General features: G+C 48.3%; 1 protein-coding gene across 1 annotated transcript in view; it reads left to right on the forward strand.

The window, feature by feature from the left end:
- Positions 1-10948, forward strand: part of Oprd1 (opioid receptor delta 1) — a 33392-nt gene extending 22444 nt beyond the window's left edge. The window contains exons 2-3 of the mRNA XM_034502914.2: positions 6604-6953; positions 10260-10948. Of these exons, the coding sequence (XP_034358805.1) occupies positions 6604-6953; positions 10260-10801 (892 nt within the window). The 3' untranslated portion in view covers positions 10802-10948. The remainder of the gene's footprint in view (positions 1-6603; positions 6954-10259) is intronic.
- The last annotated feature ends 10445 nt before the right edge of the window (positions 10949-21393 follow it).

Genomic DNA, 21393 nt, shown 5'->3' on the forward strand with positions numbered 1-21393 from the left:
CTCACAGAGCACACTCAAGGAAGAAAGAGGAATAGAAGTGGTACCCACCCTACAAAATCAGGACTGACTGGTCTCATAGAAGACCTAGCGAGTTTTGGGCTCAGAAGAGAAGTTTCTAGAGGTCTCTCCCGCTGGTTATGTGAACTTTTGCTTGTCAGGATCCTGGCTACAGAGTTGGAGAAGGGGCTTCTGGGACCCTCTCCTTTTTCACTTGAGTTTTGTTGTACTCCTTTCTGTGCTGGTTGACCCTGGACCAGAGGGCTTTCAGTAAAAGCCCTGATACCTTACAGATTGGAGGTATAATCACAGGCCTGTGCAGGGTGTGTGGGTGGGGGTGGGACTGAAGGTCTCACTATTACCTCAGTTGACAGTCATCCTCCTGCCTTGTTGGTCCCACCTTTCACTCTGTTACATCTCTCTCAATTACTTCAAATCTTCTAAAATGTGTGTTGACCTCTTCTAGAGAAGAAAAACTGAAGCATAGAGGTGAAATGACTTTTCCTGATTGTGTAGCTAGCAAGCATATCACGAGGGCAGCCACTTTGCTACACCACCCCCTCCTGTCCCATATTATAAACCGAAGTCTATCTGTTTATCTACCTGGGTTTAAAAGAGAAAAAGATTTATTTTCATTTCTGTGCAGGTGTATATATGCTACAGAGTGCAGTGTCTAAGGAGGCCAGAAGAGGGTGCCAGATCCCCTATAGCTGGGGTTACAGGCAGCTTCGAGGCTTAGGGACTGGACTTGGGTCTGAACCAGCTGCCCAGGCTTTTCCATGTGGTTTCAAGGGCTCTGAGTCAGGGCTAGAAGAGTAATTAAAAAAATAAATAAATAAAAGGGAAAAATAAAAAGGAGAAGCTGGGTGGTGGTGGTGCACACCTTTAATTCCAGCACTTGGGAGGCCGAAGCAGGTGGGTCTTTGAGAGTTCCAGGCCAGTCTGGTCTAGAGAATGAGTTACAGGACAGCTAGGGCTACACAGAGAAACCTGACTTTAAAAACAACAACAACAAAAATTAAAAATCTGTTTTTTTTTCCTTTGAGACAGGGAGGGTCTCATGTAGCCCAGGTTTGCCTCATCCTCACTATATAGCAGAGAATGGCCCTGAACTCCTGATCTTTCTGCCTCCACCTCCAAAATATAAGTATTACAGTCTTCTATACCCAGCTCTAGAAACTGATATTACATTTTCTCAGTGTGAAAGTCCCTTATAGCAAATCCTCTCCCCCCACTAGTTGTCAGGACCCTCATGTGGATCCTCACGTACACAGCTACCAGCCCATTATTCACACCTTACCTTAAAGACTGAATGTTAGTCACGTCTCACATCTTTAGTTGAAGGTACTCTTCAGGATAAAAGAGAGAGGCCAAAGCAGACAGACTAGCCAAGATAGTGAAGCCTGTTGACAGTACAGAGCAGAAAAAAATATAAAACAAACATGACTAGTGTCCTCAGAGTCAAGAGCTGACACTGGAACCATGAAACAAGCTGTAGCTTTCAGAGAAGGATGCGTGGGAGAAGAAAGCCTTGGGAAAACAAATCACAAGAGTCTAAGTAAGTTTTAAAAATTAAACAGAGGGGTTGGGGATTTAGCTCAGTGGTAGAGCGCTTGCCTAGCAAGCGCAAGGTCCTGGGTTCGGTCCTCAGCTCTGAAAAAAAGAAAAACAACAAAATATTATGAAATTATTATTATATCAAAAAGACATATCATATCAGAAAATCAGAGGCCTGGGGTTAGTCATCTGGATGAATGGGTAGCAGTGTTAGCTGCATATGCTGGAGGACCTGAGTTTGGATCTTGGGCACTCAGGTAAAAGCAGAGTGCTGTGGCAAGTACACTTAGGGAGGAGGGAGGAGGGAGGAGGGAGGAGGGAGGAGGGAGGAGGGAGGAGGGAGGAGGGAGGTAGGGGCAAGCAGGTTCCAGGGGCTCCTCTGGACAGCTTGTCTAGCTGAAGCTCTGGGTTCAGTGAGAAAACCTGTCTCAAAACCAAACTAAACCAAACCAAAATCCTCAAAGATGGAGAATGATGGAGAAGGTCACCTGAGTATCAACCTGTGGTCTCTACAGACATGTATATGTGAGCACACCTTGCACTAAAATACATAAGGAGCAAAAGACACCAGAAGGTGTCCAGAAGGCCTGTTCTGTACAGAAGAATCGAGCTGGCAAACTGCAAATGAAAAAGTCACCCCAGAGTGCAGTGTCACCAAATGTCATCTAAGCATAAAGGAAAAATTCTAGGGGCTTAAGGGTGAGGGGGACAGATTGCATCAGGAATCAGAATTGGTTCTGGTACCTCTAGGTGCTGCCAGGCAGGCGATGAGAGGACATGTCCTCAAAGTTCTGATGGGAAATTATTTCCACCCATGATCCTATTCACTGTCAAAGGAATCAGAAGTTAGAATAAAGACATTTTCAGCGAAGGTGATAAAAACTTTACTCCCATAAGCCTTTTCTCAGGAAGTGGCTACAGGGTATAATGGCTTCACCAAAATGAGGGTATAAACCCAGATACAAGGAGACTCTGAAGCCAGGAAACAGGAGAGCCGAGCAGCTGGCCTGAAATAGCATCCAGCCCCAGATGCAAATGGAAGAAGGGAAGCTCTGGAAGGGAGATCTCTAGAAAAACAGAGGACCACACAAATAATGTGGCTAAATTGAAAAGCATTTTAAAGGTCTGATGAAGTTTAGCAATACGTACATACAAATATGCAAATGAAAAGGGGGGGGGGTACTGGAGGCCAGGAGTGGAGGTGCACACCTAAAATCCCAGACTCAGGAAACGGAGGCAGGAGCTCACCCTCAGTTACATCGAGTCCCACCCCCAGCCTAGACCAAAATGTGCTATCAAAAATTCAAACCAACCAACCAAAGAGCATGCAGGAGCTGGATGTAGTCCTCCCCCCACATCTGTAGCAGATGTGCAGCCTGGTCATCATGCTGGTCCCCTAACAACTGGCGTGGGGGTTATCTCTGACTCTGTTGTCTGTCTGTGGATCTTCCTCCCCACATGGACTTCCGGGTGGGGCCTCAGATGGAAGGGAAGATGTCCCAGGGTGGGGTGATAATGCAAAGAAGGGGAAAGGTAATGTGGGTAGGAATTTGCAAGGGTGGGACTGAGAGGAGAGGAGAGGAGGGAGGGGGCTGCGATTGGAATGTAAAGTGAATAAAAAAAATTAACGGAAAGAAAAAAGTCCATGAGAGCTCATGAGTCTTGGAATAATATATCACTGTGGCACATGTCAAAGGGAACCCATTGTTTATGGGGAGGAACAAGATGGTCACAGAGCCCTCTAACTCAGGGAGCATACAGGGGCCAGAGTCCTGGGAGAAAGTGAGTCCCCTCAGTGAGAACACGAGGCAGTGGCCTGTGCTTAGAGACAGAGAAGCGGCCTGAGAGAGAGTGATCAGAGAGGGCCTCTTGGAAGAGATGATGTCTGAATAGAGCCCTGGTTAAGTGAAGTCGCAAGTCATGGCAAATTTGGGGGTTGAGAGTGGCAGTAAGTCCAGAAGTCCTGAGGAGGGCTGGGCTTCACGTGTTTAAGGAATAGCAGAAAGGCCGGGTATCCTGAAGGACATTAGTCAAAGAGTTGGTTTGAAGAGCCTGGATCCCAGAGGTGGCCAGAGCCATCTTAGGGAACATAGAGGGTTCTTTGGAGAAGTCCTGGGGGTTGAGAGCAGAATGGGTGTGTGGTTTGTCTTGCAGCTGGAGCGCAGGGGACCTGAGGAGGACGGCAGGACAGAGTATGGCTATGGAGGGCAAGAGAGCCCCTCAGCCCAACACAGACCAGCCCCAGAAGCCTCAGCTCCCACTCAGCATCAGCCTGGCTCCCTCTTGGGATGGAAGGAGTTGTCACAAATCAAAATAGCAGGCAAAGAACAGCCTCAAATTGTTCTGTGTGAGAGCAGAGAAATTAGACGAGTCAGCTGTGAGCTTGAGCCTGCCTCCCACACAGCTGCAATCCACGCCCGCTGAAGACGCACTTCCGAGACTCTCACAATTCTGGCTCCAAGCAAAACTTTTGCTCCTAGTTATTTTGGGAGGAAGTGAGACAGATGCTGGTCTTGAAGGACAATGAGGGAGTCTTCTTCCTCTTCTTCTTCTCCTCCTTTTCCATTTCCTCTTCCTCCTCCTCTTCTTCTTTTCTAACAAACAAACCACAAAACCCCCAAACCTCTGATCCACACTGGAGGAAAAGCTTTAATTGATAGTTTGGTCAGCTGGCTTCATGGAAACAGGAACACCTTTAATCCCAGCACTTGGGAGGCAGAGGCAGGCAGATCTCTGTAAGTTAGAGGTTAGCCTGGTCTACATAGTGAATTCTAGGACAGCCAGAGCTATGTAGAGGATCCTTTCTCAAAAGCAAACAGTTTGCCGTCATCTTTGGCAGTGTGATGAGCTTGAGGCCAATCAGAATTATCTCACAACCTTCTGCCCCCCCCCCCCAAAAGAAAAAGGAAATTGAGATGACGGACTTCCTTCTCAATTTCATGAGGAATCTAGACTCCTGACTCCCACCCTTGATCTGTTGGTTTTTTCCTGGGCTGGGATCCAACCAGGTGCTGTACTAGTAAGCTGTGCCTGCAGCTCAGATCTGCTAAGTCTGAATGTCTGGATTTGGGGTTTTTACTCTCCATCCGGTGGGGATAGGAAAGTGGAAGAGAAACAGCACACCATGGTGCAGAGCCAAGGAGAGAAGGAAGACAGGCTTTCTGTGTAGTCCTGGCTGTCCTAGAACTCACTCTGTGGACCAGGCTGCCCTGGATCTCAGAGATCCACCTGTCTGTTTCCCTAGCATTGAGGTTAAAGGCGTGTACCACCACAGCCCCACTTCAATGCTGTTTTTAAAATTTTGTTTTGTTGGGAGAGGGTCTCATGTAGCCTAGGCTGACCTTGAACTCTTACTCTTTCTACTGCTGTCAGGTGCTGGAATTACAGGTGTGCACCACCATACCCAAAGATTTATTTGTCTTTCCAAGACAGGGTCTCAATATGAAGCTGGGGCTAGCCTCAAATTTGTAATGTCCCTGCCTCAGCTTCCTGAGTGCTAGGTTTATGATTATGGGTGCACACTTTCCCGTCCACACCCTGCAGTCAGTCTCTGCCTTCAGAAAGTCACTTTCTCCACCCTCAGAGCTCTTCAGCTATAATGATACAGCAGAAATTCCTCCTGCCCGCCTGCCCTTCTCTGGTCTTGATTGGTTGGTTGGTTATTTGGTTGCTTTTTATTTAGATTTATTTTATGTTGTGTGTATGAGGGCTTTGCCTGCATGTAATCTGTTTGCTATATAGATTTGTGGTGCCTGTGGAAGTAGTGAACCTCCATACAAGTACTGGGAATCGAACCCAGGTCCTTTTGCAAGAACAACAAGCACTCTCAACCTCCGAGCCAACTCTCCAGCTCCATAAGCATCAGACTTGTTTGTTTGCTTTGTTTGAGATAGGGTTCCTCTGTGTAACAACCCTGACTGTTGTGGAACTCATTTTGTAGACCAGACTGGCCTCTTCTCTGGACTTTCTTACCAATCCAGGATGTGAGAAAGAACCTTACCAGTGTGGCTGTGTCTTTATGATGAAGACTCTGCTCTGGGACAGTCACTGGGCCCCCTGATCAGCCCAGGCCCTGTACAGAAGGGACCACGGCTATATGTGCTAGCCATGCAAGCTGTGCTGTAGATGGCTGTGTGCAGCACAGAGCGTGGAGGCTGCTGGGAGTGTTAGGTTTGGTTGCATACGTCTAGCCTGATACCCCGGGTCATACCCAAAGTGTGACTGTGAATGTGCCTCACCTTCCTCACAGCATGGGGACAGGAAGAGGAAGGAACTATGGCTTCCACAGAGGGATGGGTCTAGTTATGTGGGGATTCGGAGGCCTGGATGGAACCAAACACAACCAGATCCCAACCCGTTGCTACCACAGAGGACACTTCAGAAAGCGTAAGGTCCTAGCAGAGCCTGTCACTTAGAGCTGACCAATCATATTCCCCAAAGGCCAGGTAAATGGTCTAGCTCCCAGCTTCGTTCTGTATAGATGAAGTACAGTCATCTGGGGCTGGTGAGAATGGACCCCCACAAGTTGTCTCTGACCTCTGCTGGGCAAGCCCTCTGGCAGCTGAACTTATGCCTGCCTTTGTCCTGAGTGTTAGTTACATAATTACTGGGATCAGGGCTACATTTTATATAAGTTATGTTCCCATGACTCTTTTTTTTTTTTTTTTTTTTTTTTTTTGGACAAGGTGTCATTATGTAGCTAAGACTGGTTTTAAACTCATGCTCTTCCTACTTCTGCCTCCCTGATGCTGGGCTTTTAGGCTCCAGAGAGATCCTTCCCTTTCAGGGAGAAGTGGTGGTTTGGGGATTCAGGGATCCAATCCCAACCTTTTTACTTTGTTCTTTTGAGGAAAGGCCCCATGTAGCTCAGGCTGGTCCTGAATTCCCAGCCTTCCTGGGTTAGCTTTCTGAGTGCTGGGATTGCAGGCATGTGACACCACATTGGTGGTCCTGCCCTTCGTAGATCTTTGAGCAAATCCCCTCACTCTCCCAGTTTAATGGGAACTGAAATCAGTGAAATGGGTAGTTACCTGTGTTCTTCCTTCCAAGGTACACCAAGTTGAAGACTGCCACCAACATCTACATCTTCAATCTGGCCTTGGCTGATGCACTGGCCACCAGCACACTGCCCTTCCAGAGTGCCAAGTACTTGATGGAGACGTGGCCGTTCGGAGAGCTGCTGTGTAAGGCCGTGCTCTCCATCGACTACTACAACATGTTTACTAGTATCTTCACACTCACGATGATGAGCGTGGACCGCTACATTGCCGTCTGCCATCCAGTCAAGGCCCTGGACTTCCGGACACCAGCCAAGGCCAAGCTGATCAACATATGCATCTGGGTCTTGGCTTCGGGTGTCGGGGTCCCCATCATGGTCATGGCAGTGACCCAACCCCGGGGTGAGTGAGAGAGAGAGAGCTGAATGCAGCATGGGTCTCTGACCACAGGAGGATCCGGCCACCTGGGGGCCTCTGTGGATTTCCAAAGCATTTTATTTGGGCAAGTGGGAGTGGTTGCCAGTAGGGTTGTGGGTTCCAGAGCAATGAAAGGTGAGGCTTGGCCAATGGGGTGGGAAGTCAGCCAGTGGGGGATGTGAATGTGGATGTCCACTGCCATGAGGGTCCATGACTGGCTGATAGGTTGCTGGCCAAAAGGAATTTATAATAGGGTTGTGGACTGGCTGGCCAGGACCATGTAGATTACAGGAAGATGGACAAATGGCCAAGGTGTGATTGTCACTGACCAGTGAGCAGAAGAGGTTACAGGATCTGAAGACCCATCCCAAACTCCCCTTTATCCCACTTGAAAACCACTGGAGGGGCTGGAGAGATGGTCCAGTGGTTAAGAGAACATACCACCACTCATCCTGAGGATGCAATTATGTTGGTAGAGTGCTTACCCAGCATGCACAGAGCTCTGGGATCAATCCCCAGCACCTCATAAATCAGGTGTGCTACTGCACATCTATAAGCCCTGCAAGAGGATCGGGAGTTCAAAGCTAGCTTTAGCTTGATAATGAGTTTGAGGCCAAGAACCATGAAACCACGTCTTAAAAACAAACAAACAAAAAACAAAAAACAAAAAAAAAAAAAAAAGAAAGAAAGAAAGAAAGAAAAGAAAAGAAAAGAAAAGAAAGAAAGATAAGGAGAAAAAATTTACCACTGGCTAAATGACCAAAGCGAGGCCCAGACAATGGCCTGAGGGGCGTGGCAGACACATTTCCCAGGGCATCTTTATTAGTCAGGGAAGCCGCTACACCAAACATCCTCAGAGTTCAGGGGCTTAAAATAGAAGTTTATATGTCTCATTACACTACAACCTATTGGGTAGGAGGATAGTTTGGGGGTACCAGGCTCCCAGAGGAAGTGCCCCGAAATCATCCACTATTGGCATCTGGCCAGCACATAAACACAGAAAGGAAGTTGAGAGAAATCATAACCACTGTTCAATGTTACTGCTTTCCCTGCCTAGTGTCAACTGTTCACACATCTTTACCTTGATGTAAAGAAGTGTGGAAGGGTGCCTATATATTAGTAACCAAGGAGACTGGGACGGAAGGATCTTGAATTCAAGGCTGCTCTGTATTCTATATTCAGATCTTATCAGAAATAAAAAAGAAAACAGAATCAAGTCAGGTGGTTTAGTTCCAGCCTCACCGGCAGGCATTTGATGGAACTTGGCCTTCGACTCAAGGCTCCTGCCTTTAGGTCTCTCCATCCTTTTGGCTCCTGGGTAGAAGTCTGTAGAGGCTTGATGCTCTGTGTAGCAAAAGGGAAGATGATTGATAGGAAACGTCTTAGACACCTTGACCCTCAAGGGCAGAACCCCAGGGCCATTATACAAACTTTGAGCAATTGGTTTTGACTGAGCAGCAGGGCCCCATAGCTCACCATCAGCCTTGAGTTCAGGAGTCATTAACTGCTGGGAGCTGAGCCAAATGGGCTTCCTCCCTCCTCCCTCCTCCCTCCTCCCCCCTCCCCCCTCCCCCCTCCCCCCTCCCCCCTCCCCCCTCCCTCCTCCCTCCTCCCTCCTCCCCCCTCCCCCTCCCTCCTCCCTCCTACCCCTCCCCCTCCCCCTCCCTCCTCCCTCTCCCTCCTCCCTCCTCCCTCCTCCCTCCTCCCCCTCCCTCCTCCCTCCTCCCCCTCCCTCTCCCTCCTCCCTCCTCCCCCTCCCTCCTCCCCCTCCCCCTCCCTCCTCCCCCCTCCCTCCTCCCTCCTCCCCCCTCCCTCCTCCCTCCTCCCTCTCTGAGCACCACCACCCATACACACACTGATCCTCAGTCATCCTCAGGGGTCCTGCCAACTAGAACTACCCCAGATGCTTTGTGGCTCTGCAGTGCGTTTCTCATGACTCTTAGGCTGCAAGTCTACTGTGTGGCCCCTGGAGATCTTGAACATTCCTGGGCCAGCTTCCAGCCTGCACCAGAGCCCTACAATACTCTCTGAGATGCTCATCTGGTCCAAGCCTGTTCTCCAGGACAGGAAGCTCCTCTTCCTTTCCTACAGGGTTGGCTGTTGGGAAGGGCTTTTTTTTTTTTTTTTTTTTTTTAGTTTATTTTTGGATCTAGTCTCGATATATAATTTTGTCTAGCCTTACACTTGAGAGCCTCTTACCTCAGTCTCCTGAATGGTGGGGTTATAGGTGTGTGGTACCTCACCTGGTACCTCTTCTTTCCTGTGAGTGCATCAACCATTTGAACTCCACTGAGCTAAATACCTTATGTATCTGAGTGTATTTCACAACTGTCTTAAGAAGTGTCCTTGGGGCAGGTAGGGCTGGCTAGATGGCTCAGAGGTGCTTGCCACCAAGCCTGACAGTCTTGAGTTTGATCCCTGGGACAGGAATGGTGGGAGGAGAGAATGGACAACTGTATATTGTCCTTTAACCTCAACACAGACTCCTGTGTGTTGTTCTTTAACCTTCACATGTATGTATGGCACGTGTGTATGTACACACACACACACACACACACACACACACACACACACGGCAAATAAATCTAAATGTAACTAAAGAAATGTGGATAGACTACTAGCCCCATCATAAGGAAAATATGAAGACAGTGAGTAATTTGCCCAAGGCCACACACACTTGGGCTGGAGTCAGACTTCTTCCACCTCCTCCTTCTCTTCCGCCTCTTCTGACTCCTTTTCTTTAGGATAGGATTTCATATAGCTCAGGCTAGGCTAGAAGTTAATGTAGCCAAAGATGACCTTGAACTTCTGCTCCTCCTTGCCTCCGTCACCTGAGTGCTTGGGTTACATACATATGCCATCAGGCCCAAGTTTACACGGTGCTGGGAATTGAACCATGGTCACTCCAGCAACTGAATTATATCGCCAGTCCTAACTTACCGTTTAAATCAATCTTCAGTACTGATCAATCCACTGGAACATTCTGGAAACCGGTAGAGAGAGGGTCTGTTAAGTTAACACACAATGACTGTCATTACTGGGCCAGGATAAATTATTACTGTCACTTATGGCTTACAAAGGACCTGGCAGAGAACACAGAAGGGGACCTCCCCCAGATGAGGACCAATTCTGGGGTCTTTAAGCATAAGAAGGAGTTCACCAAGTAAAGGTCCATCCTAGACATCAGAATCTTCTCAACCTAGCTAGTCATTTTGAAGGGGGACAAGCAGACAGGGCCCCTTAGGCACACAGACCTCTGACCCCTGTCTTTTCTTGTTTCCCCGGACTCAGATGGAGCAGTGGTATGCATGCTCCAGTTCCCCAGCCCCAGCTGGTACTGGGACACTGTGACCAAGATCTGTGTGTTCCTCTTCGCCTTCGTGGTGCCGATCCTCATCATCACGGTGTGCTATGGGCTCATGCTGCTGCGCCTGCGCAGTGTGCGCCTGCTGTCCGGCTCCAAGGAGAAGGACCGCAGCCTGCGGCGCATCACGCGCATGGTGCTGGTGGTGGTGGGCGCCTTCGTGGTGTGCTGGGCGCCCATCCACATCTTCGTCATCGTCTGGACGCTGGTGGACATCAATCGGCGCGACCCACTTGTGGTGGCCGCGCTGCACCTGTGCATTGCGCTGGGCTACGCCAACAGCAGCCTCAACCCGGTTCTCTACGCCTTCCTGGACGAGAACTTCAAGCGCTGCTTCCGCCAGCTCTGTCGCTCACCCTGTGGCCGTCAAGAACCCGGCAGCCTCCGCCGTCCCCGCCAGGCCACCACTCGTGAACGTGTCACCGCCTGCACCCCCTCCGACGGCCCGGGTGGTGGCGCTGCCGCCTGACCTACCCGGCCCTCCCCTTAAGCGCCCCTCCCAAATGAAATGATCCAGCGGCCACACCGAGCTCCCTGGGAAGCCCTGGCCACCATAGGGACAGCTAGAATAGGGCCTGCACACAGGGGAGGCCTCCCTTAGGGGCGGGACCTGAGGGATCAAAGGCTTCCTGTTGGAAGGGTGAGGGTTGGGGCGGGGGAGGGGGGGGCCAGAGCTGGTGACGGCAGACAATGACACCTGGACATTAGTAAGGCCTCTCCAATGGGACAAAGATAACATCTTGGGATAGCACCGGGGTCTGGCCTTTTGAGCACCCAGCTCCAGTCCAAGACCCGGGGATTTCAGCTCCAGGAACCAGGAGGGGCAGTGATGGGGTCGATGACTTGGTCTGGCTGGGGAGGTGAGGGGACAGGGCAGTCGGGCAAGGCAGCTTGGGGTTGGGTCAAGAGATGAGCGCCCTCTTCCCCTGGGGGGTGGTGCGGGGGACGGTCAACTCTGGAGAAGAGTCAAAGTTCTAACCACATTCTAACTACCTAACTACCATACTCGCTGAGGCTAGGTCCAATGTGACTTCTCTGTAGAGAGAACACAAGTTCTGCTTGATGGGGCAGGCCTGTGTTATCCCAGTCCTGCTGGAAGCCAAGGCTGGAAAGTTAAGGACCAGCAGCCTGGGCAACTTAGTGTCTCAAAATAAAATGTAAAGAGGGCTGGACTGTAGCTCAGTGGTAGGGTGTTTGCGTGAGGTTCTGGGATCAATAACACAAACCAAGCAACCAACCAACCAAAAACCTTCCAAACGACAAAACCAAACCCCCAAACCATAAAAACTGATATGGATGTCTCTGAGTCTGACTTGAATAGTGCCTGCATCCCTGCATCCCTGTATCCCTGTGGGGCTGGGGACAGTGGGCAGAAGCAGAGGCTCCATGGATACTGAACAAAGGCCCCAAAAGCAAGTTCTAAAGGGATCCCCGAGGCTCAGGAAGGAGTGAGAAGATTCCAGAGCTCCAAAACCAAGTAAGCCTTTGTCTCAAGAAGTGGAAGTAGAACCAGAGCGATGGCTCAGTGGTTGAGGCCACATGTCTCTCTTGTAGAGGACATAGGTTCTATTCCCAGCACCCACATGTTGGCTCACAATTATTCGTAACCCCAACCCCAGTCAATCCAATACCTTCCAACAACTGTGGACACCAGGCATGAACATGGTACACATACATACATGCAGGCGAAACACTCAGACACATAAAATAATAAGTCTTTAAAAAGTGGTGGTGCATGTCTTCAATCCCAGTATCTGGGAGGCAGAGGCAAGCCTGGTCTACATCCAGCCTAGTCTACATATTGAGTTCTAGGGCTACATGATGAGACCCTGTCTCAACAAAGGTGTGTTTTGGGAGAGTAAATTGTAAGGCAGGGGCCGAGGCTTCTGCTTAAGGTTAAATCCCAAAGCCTGAGCGTGGATGCTTTTGGAGTCCCTGGGGTACTAGTGTATGTGGCTCAGCACTAAAGCACAGAGACACTTTGAGCAGCCCATATGTGGTAACGAGAGTGAAGATTATCACCAAATACTTGGACCCTTGATTAAAACCTGAAAGAAGTCTCTTCCCCCTTCTCCCAGCATCTGGCTGCTCACCAGATGTCTGGGGTCCGTGATACTCAGGGACTGGACCCCACTTTGAAGGCACTGAGGGAAGAAGGCTTTTATAGCAACGATGTCGGTGTGTCCCTTTGGTCTCTCCCATTGTCCCTGGGTCTCTCATCTGTTCTCACTGCAGAGGGTAGACACAGAAACTGGTCCAGGCACTCCTAGATCCCAGCTTCCCTGGATGTCATTGTTTGCCCCATCCCGGTGCCTCCCCCACTGCTGAACAACCTGCCCCTGACTCCCTATTGAAGCAGCCTGCTGACATCCTTGTAAAAACAAATTTAATTCTCTTCCTTTTTTGGGACAGATGGAAAGAAATTGACGCCTTTGTCTCAAACCAAAAAAGAAAGGAGCGAGAGAGACAATATACCTCTTTTCTTTTTGACAGCCATTTCTTTGGAACAAAAGCTGCAGGCTGTCACTCCAGCAGGGACCTAACCAGCCTTCAGGGAGGCAGGATCTAGACTAGTGAGCAGAAAGGGTTTCTTTGACGGACAAAGCACAGTCTCTTTCTCTGTGTGAAGTCCTTAAAAGCCTAGGACCTTGGAATCTCTGTACCCTGGGGTACAGTGTGATGGTCACCGCCGACATCAGGCCTGCCCAGCCACCGTAGCCTGGAACCTAGCCTCTTAGCTGACCTTCACCACCGAAATGGACACTATGGAGACACCATGGAGATTTCTGTAGAGTGTGGTGGTGGTGAGCTGGTCACCATGCTGAAGACACCCCTAGGCACTTGTCACTCAAGAGTCCTGCTACTCTGGTAGGGAGGTAGAGAATGAGGGCAGACTCCTGAAGCAGGTGACATGGGACTTAGGGCTGTGTGTTTCCCCTTATAAGGACCATGGTCTTATGCCCCCCACCCTCCAGGGCAGAGCTGTCTTAGAGTGACCTGGTCCTCTTTTGTAGGAACGAGAACTGGCTTTTTTTTTTTTTTTTTTTTGAGATAGCGTCTCATGGAGTCCAGGCTGGCCTTAAACTCCTGACCTTCCAGTTGGGAGCCTCCTGAGTGTTGATATTACAGGTGTGGTTTCAAAATTGTTTAAATGTTGATTGATTTTGGGTTGAATGGTGCATGCTCCTGCCACTGTGCACATGTGGAGATCAGGGAAGAGTTTGGGAGAGGTGGTTCTCTTCTTCTGCCTTGTGAGTTTATAGGGAATGAACTCACGTCAGCAGGTTTGACGGCAAGGACCTTTATCCACCAAGCCCAATTAAAAGAAATGGTTATTTATTTGTTTGTCTGTGTGTGTACATTGGCATGCCATGGTACCTCCCATGGGCATGCATTACCACATCCAGCATGATCTGACAGATTTTTTTAACCCTTTCTCATACTGATAGATGTCTGTCCTGGGTTCAGCCTCAGCTGATCATATACACAAATCATATACATACACATATAACATACAAACATAGGTGACTGCATGCCAATGTGACAGATACAGTGACAGAAAGCCCTAGGGAGGATGTCCCAGAAGTACTGTTTAATTAAAAATATGTTTGCAGCAATTCTATAAGAGGTGGCAAAGGGCCAGGCAGTGGTGGCGCACGCCTTTAATCCCAGCACTTGGGAAGCAGAGGCAGGTGGATTTCTGAGTTTGAGGCCAGCCTAGTCTACAGAGTGAGTTCCAGGACAGCCAGGGCTACACAGGGAAACCCTGTCTCAAAAAACAAAACAAAACAAGCAAAGAAACAAACAAAAAAAGAGGTGACAAAGGGCCCAGGGGTTTTAAAGGATGCGTAGGAGTTGGCTACTTGGGAGGCAGAATAGTGTGTAGAAAAGTGTGAGTATGTCCAAGAGCATGGCAAACACAAAAGTCATGAGCAGTAGAGACATGGAGCTTAACTGAGTACTATGGTGTACGAGGCTCGTTTCCTTAGTTCATCCTCTCAGCAGCCACGGGGGCTGAAGGCTGAAGTAGCTGTCTGTCTGTCTGTCTGTCATCTAAATATTTTGATCTACCTATCTATCTATTTTCTGTCTGTCTGTCTATCTATCTATCTATCTATCTATCTATCTATCTATCTTGATCTATCTATCTATCATCTATCTATTTATTTTTGAGACAATGTCTCACTATGTAGTTCTAACTGACTGGAAACTTGCTATATAGACCAGGCTCATCTTGAACTCAGAGATCAGTCTGCCTCTGCCTCCTGAGTGCTGGGATTAAAGGTGTGCCACACCTGCCATTTTATTTTAGTATGTACGTGTGTGTGTGTGTGTGTGTGTGTGTGTGTGTGTGTGTATGTATGTGTGTATGTATGTATGTGTGTATGTATGTATGTATGTATGTATGTATGTATGTATATATTATGTATATTTGTTTGGAGGGGCAGAGTTTCTTTAAGCCCTGGTTGTCCTGGAACTTGCTCTGCAGATTAGGCTGGCCTCGAATCCACAAACATCCACCTGTCTCTGCCTTCCGAGTGCTGGGGTTAAAGGCGTGTGCCGTGCCTGGCCAGTGTCTGCATTTCAGAAGTGAATGCTGAGCTCAGAGGTTAAGCCGCTTCTCCCCGAGTTACAGACCTTGTCGGGAATGGCAGAACTCAGGACAGAGGAACTCTAGAGAAAATTCCCAGGTCCACAGTTACTGTGAGTTCTGGGCATCTCACATCACGTGAAGCAGAAGGACATCCCAGCTGCTGCTGGGTTCCTGGGATGAGGCTTCTGAAGACTTAACAGAATGGGAGAAAAGGGCAATTTTCCGTGAACTTTTGTTCCTCCTTAAGTTCTCCAAATCTTTGCCTTTCAAAATGTACTGTGCATTTTGCACGGTGCATTTTTAAAGCTCTGAATTGACAGCGTAATTCTAGACTATCACAGGTCTCTCTTCCTCCCCAAAATTTCCATTCCTTTTTCTCTACGAGGTGGGAGGGAAGATTGTGCCTTTGGTTTAAAAATGCCCTACAGTTTCCAATCTCTTCTTAGTGTCCTAGAGCTCTGGAAGAATGCTAGAATATGACGTGGGCTTCCTTTCTCGGATTCTCAGTTTCCCTTCTTGTAGAGTGGACTTTCTTCGTAGAATGGCTGTGGGGATTAATTAGGTAATGTATGTGTAGACATAGGTTCTGCCACTCAGCAAGTAGCTGTGACTGAAAAACAGCCAGAGTGCAAAGTCAGAGCCCCACACCCAGAGGGAAATGTGCATAGGCTTCTGGAGTGCAATGAGAAGAGAAGAGTCTGGGAATCTGACCTGGGACTCCCTTGTTTCCTCAGTTCAAAAGCCACCATGGAGCAGCAGGAGGAAGAAGAGGAGAATGTGCTGTTATGGAAACAGGAGGAGGGGGGCGTTCCCAGGGAGAGGGAGTGATGGATAATGTCAAGTATAATAGAGAGGATGGAGGTGCACAGGGCAGGAGGGCAGTGAGAGCAAACCAGAGACCTCAAGTGTAGTCTCCTACATACTCTGAGAGACCCCAAACCTGGCTTCAAGTCTCACTCTGAAGTTAAATAGGCACATGAACTACCAAAGGATTTTTCCCTCACCAAACTCTGTCTCCTCCCAGATGTAAGATGAGAGTGGGTAGTCTCTAATACAACAACCAATGTCTAATCAGGTTCTTGAGTTGAGGGGACTCATGGCCACTTAGCAGCTGGATCTTAGGCAAGTCATGGCACCCCAAGAGTCCCCTCAGAGCATGCAGATAAGTCAAATGCCTACAGAAATTCTGGCACATAGCGGGCCCCAATACAGGGTTCTTCCCTAGTAACTATGTGGGTTCCAAAGCTGGCTGTTGTAAGGAAGTTGCTTGGCTTGGAATCTGAAGTGCTGGGTACATTGGGAGATGGGCATTTGGTGGGTTGCTGGGGGAGCAAGGGCCCTGACTCAGCACCCACCCGTCCAAAGGCCAGCCTCCAACTCTCTGTATCTGCAACGGATCCTGAACTTAGAACTGCAGAGCCACACGAAGCCATCTCTGGAGACTCTAAACCCTAGACAGTGATGCTCCCTGTTAGGTCCCAGCTTCGGTACTCATATACAAACCATGTGTGGGACAGAGCCTGGAGTGTGGCTCAGCAGTTAAGAGCAGGAACCGCTCTTCCCAAGAACCTGAGCTCAGTTCCCAGAACCCAAATCAGGCAGGTTATGACTACTTGTAGTTAGTTTTAGGAAATCTCACCCCTCTGTCCTCTACAGGTACCCCCAGATGTGTCAGGATCTCATGTAGCCCAGGCTAGCATCAAGCTCACAATGTAGCCAATGATGTCCTTTAACTTCCAACCCTCCTTTCTCCACCTCCCAAGCCCTAGAATTATGTGCACCACCACACTGGATCTCACTCATTAGTTCTCTGTCTATTCCTTCATGTTACTTCTGGCACTAGGTGTCGAGTGCTCGTTGCTAGGAGCAATGCAAACACAGTCAGGACCTGGTCTCTTACTCTGAGCTTGTGGACAGGCTCTGGAGACCAGGACAGTGGGTTTGAGGCTCCGGATGCAGGCAGCTTGGGAGTTCAAACTGGAGCTATCAGAAGCTGAGGGACCTCAGGATGGGCATACTGAAGACGCTGTCAGTCACATCCAAGCTTTGACATTGCATTGTGATGGTGCTATCTATGAAGTTCATTCTGGAGAGCTGATCAATCCAGTACAAAAAAAAAAAAAAAAAAAAAAGTTAGGCAGGGGATGGTGGTAGTACATGTCTTTATTCCCAGCACGGGGGAGGCAAAGACAGACAGATCTCTTGAGTCTGAGGCCAGCCTGGTCTACAGAGTGAGTTCCAGGACAGCTAGAACTTCATAGAGAAACCCTGTTCAAAAACAAAAATAAAACACTTAAGTGAATTTATGACTTTTGTTTTGGGCTATGTGTGGTTCACAGGCAGCCCTAGGAGGCAATGTCCGGGATCTAGTCCCAGCATCAACACCAGGAGGAGCCATGATGCACAACTAACAAGCACCTCTCACTTGTACCAGCTTCATAACTGCTTCCAAACTGACTAGGAGGAAGGCATTATTATGAGGTTCAGGGGAGAGGATGGCCTCTCTGTGATTGTTCCAGGAAGACCCATCTTACGTCTATTTCTTCCCAACAGGCAACACCAATTACTCAGAGAGACCTCAGTGGTGTTTCCTGTGCCCGGGTCTGTGCCTTTTATCATTGGTATCACATATAAACCACCTAAAACCCTACCGTGATGTTGGCAGGCCTATGTCACATCTATCTCTTCCCGCCTTGAAGACCGACTGGTCTGTGATACTTTGACTACCTGTCAGGTCTTCTTACATAATCTTGGGAAAGAGTCTTAGCCCGATGGCTTTAGACTTTAGAGGCTGGATGGGCGGGATGGTGCAAGCAAAAAGTTGAGGCAGGAGGATGTCTCATTCAAGAATAGCCTGGGCTCCATGGTGTGATACTGTCTTAAGAACCCAGAGAAAGAAAGAGACTCAAGACACAGACAGACAGACAGACAGACAGACAGACAGGGAAAAGAAGCTGGATGTAGTGTTTCATGCCTGTAATCCTAGCATTTACTGAAGCAGGAGAATTACCATGAGTTTGAGGCCAGCCTATGCTCCAGAATGAGCCCACAAATAGACAATAAAAAGATAAAGCTTATTTGGTGGGAAACTGAGAAGAGTTAGGAAGAAGCTGAGAATGAGGGCTCTTGCATGGTTTGGTCATGGAAGCTTCCAGTTCTCACAAGTAACAAATGTTCAACAAATGGGAGTCTTATTGCCCTGTGTTTAAGGTTTTCGGTATCAACCCTTGCTCCTTTCTTTCTCATTCCCCATCCCTTCTGTTTTTTGATGAGGTCTCTGTGTAGCTCAGGCTGGCCAGAATTCAAGATCCTCCCGGCTCTTCCTCCCAAATGCTAGGATCACTGGCATAAGCCACCACACCCTGCCACCTCTGTTTCCTCATGCTTTGGGTTCGTCAGCCGTAAAGGACTTTTTCTCGTAACTATGCTCTCGGGTTTGAGAAAGCAATTTTCAAAAGGATTTTCTCTCCTTCATTTCTTACAGGGAGCTGTCCTCTTTTGTCCCTCCCTGGGACCCAAGAATGGGGGCCAACCTAGGAGGCAAGAGAGGTCAGTGGTGGCCTTTGTCTAAACAACTTAGTCATAGAGATGGAATCTCTGTATAGGTGGCTATGCAGGTAACATCCACCTGAGACTCGGCTTCTAGTGTCTCTAGTGTCTCCTCTTCAGTCCCAAGATGGAGACAGGGAACACACATGGCTTTGATATCTTGTCCTCTATGTTCAGTGTCTAACCCTCTCTTCATGATGGAGGGACAGAGGTAGGTGTTAATGGCTTCCGAGGTATCTGCCATCCTTAAGGAGAAATGAGATTTTTTTTCTTCTGTTCCTTGACCCTCCCCAAAACAGACATCTAATGGTAAAAATCCACGGCATACTTCTCCAGAGATGGAAGACTATGTGTGGGGGTGGGGCGAGGAGGGGTGGGGTGATGTTTGTCATTGGTGTTGTCCTGTTTGGGGGATGAAAGAGGCAGACATAGCCCAATGGAACCTGCCTCACACACTTGGTTTTTTGGTCCACCCCAGATCCCATCCTGGTACTAATATCCAACTTCTTATTTTTAAATAAAGTGAGCTTGATTCTCCATACTTGCATCTCTGGATCTTTCCTTTCTTCCTTCTCTCTCTCTCTCTCTCTCTCTCTGTGTGTGTGTGTGTGTGTGTGTGTGTGTGTGTGTATGTGTGTGTGTGTGTGTGAGTGTGTGTGTGTGAAACAAGGTCTCACTATGTAGCCCTATCTGGACTTGAATTCATAGTTACCTGCCAGTCTCTGCCTCCTTTTCTTATTCTTTTTTCTGGTTAATTATCTATTAGTAGTGTTTATGTATGGAGGGGGGGAGCACTTGTACCATGGCACACATGTAGAGATCAGGGGACAACTTTGTGGAGTTTCTCACTTTCTACCTTTACATGGTGTTAGTTTTGGTCAACTTGACACAAGCCAGAGTCACATGGGAAAAGAGAACCTCAAGTGAGAAATGTCTCCATCAGATTGGCCTGTAGGCAAGTCTGAGGGGGCATTTCCTTGATGTGGGAGGGCCCAGCCTACTGTGGGTGGTATCACCTCTTGGCAGGTGGTCCTGGGTTTTATAAGAATGCAGGCTGAGCAAGCAAGTCACAGGGAGCAAGCCAGTCAGTATCATCCTCTGCTCCAGTCCCTGCCTCTAGATCCAACTCTGACTCCTCTTAGTGATGGGGTGTGACCTGGAGCTTGTAAGGGAAGGAAGAAAGGAAGGAAGGGAGGAAGGAAGGAAGGAAGGGAGGGAGGGAGGAAGGAAGGAAGGAAGGAAGGAAGGAAGGAAAAAGAAAAGAAGGAAACGCTTTTTTCTCCAAGCTGCTTTTGATCATGGTTTTATCACAGTGAATGAAAGCAAAATAGGACACATGGGCTCCAGGAATTGAACTCAGGTTGTCAATGTGGAGAGGACTCTCGATGGCCTCCACTGACTCTTTTGTTCTTCCATGATCCCTTTATGACCAGGCCTCAGATGGGAGCTGTCAGATCAGCTGGCAGAGAAGTAGCCTGCAGGAACTTAGCCTGATAGAAAAGTCAGACACAGCCAGGCTCTCTGTAGGCTCTCCCAGGAATCTGACCCCAATCCCCTTCCCTTCCCCAGATCCTCCTCTTTCTAATCTAGATCTCTTTCCTTAGAGCCCTGCCCGGTCCTCATGCTTCAGGGCTTCTCTTCTCCCATACTCCTCCCTCTTCCTCCTGTCCTCCTATCCTTCTGTCCCCTGGCCACAGCATCCTCTGCATTCAAGGGCAGGGCAGTGTGGGCACCAGAAACATTAAACTTGAATCTGCTAGGAGAAAGACCAAATCCACAACTGGGGCCCAAATATTTTGATTGATAAGAAAACTATCGGGGAGCTGATGAAGGGAGAGAGCCATCTCAGCCAGAATTGCCATTTGACTTGTGCCCGAGAGATTTTATTTCCTATGAAAGTCATTGATTTGGTTATCAATGTTGTGGGAGAAATCTGATACATTAAAACAACACATTGCAGCAAACTGTTGACATCCAAGATTATGTTCGAGCAATAGAAACTCTACGGTAGCTCTCCTTTTTAAGACCGTTGCTCTTAATTCTCCCATTTCTGGATTAAAATATCTTTGCTGTAGCGTCAGCAGCTTTAGCTATCAAGCAGGTTAGATTAGAAATCTCTTCTTGCAGCTCCACAATGAATCCCGGGACAGAAAATACAAAGGCAGCTGTGACTGCTACTGTGGTGGGGTCTAAGAGATGTAGGGAGGCATCATGGTGTTCAAGGGGGGGGAGACCTTGAAATCCTGTTAAGAGACTCTAGTGCTTATTAAATAAAATAGGTGTGATGAATCTTGTCCTACAATGCCCATATACCCTTGGGAGGGCAGAATGAGTGTTATTCCCGCAGAATTGGGTTGGGGGTGGGGGGGATGTGAAACCAAACAGGAGCTACATTGTTGTTAAAGGAGACACATTGTTATACATTGTTACTAAGTCTCCATTCCTTACAAGAACAAATCTCTGTTTCCTAACCCATCCCAGGGGTAATAGTTTTCCTTTGGAAATGTTTATGAGGGCACGTTCTACTGAGGCCCCAGTTGGTATAATGTTTAAATGTGATCCCTGTTCCACAGAAGTTACCCCCACCCCCAGCCCAGGAATTGAAGAACCTGAAACAAAAGGAAGGTGTCTGTCTGCTGTTGGACGCTAGGTGGAGCCAAAGATTGGTATCAAATCTATTAGCTACAAGACAGTGGCATTTTAGGTTATGTTTAGGTTATGTTAACTTCAATGGAAACACCTAAGGAGTTCTGTTTTTCCCTCTACCATTTTAATACATTTGTAATTTCCATTGTCAGAATTTTGTTAAAGAATGTTTAATTATGCTGAAGTCCGCATTGTTCACTTGGGACTGGTCAGTCAGATTAATCCATCTCAGTTGTCTGGTTCATTTGGGTAGAAATGATTTGGTTTTCTTC

Source organism: Arvicanthis niloticus, chromosome 5, assembly GCF_011762505.2.
Source record: "Arvicanthis niloticus isolate mArvNil1 chromosome 5, mArvNil1.pat.X, whole genome shotgun sequence".
Taxonomy (NCBI): Eukaryota; Metazoa; Chordata; class Mammalia; order Rodentia; family Muridae; genus Arvicanthis; species Arvicanthis niloticus.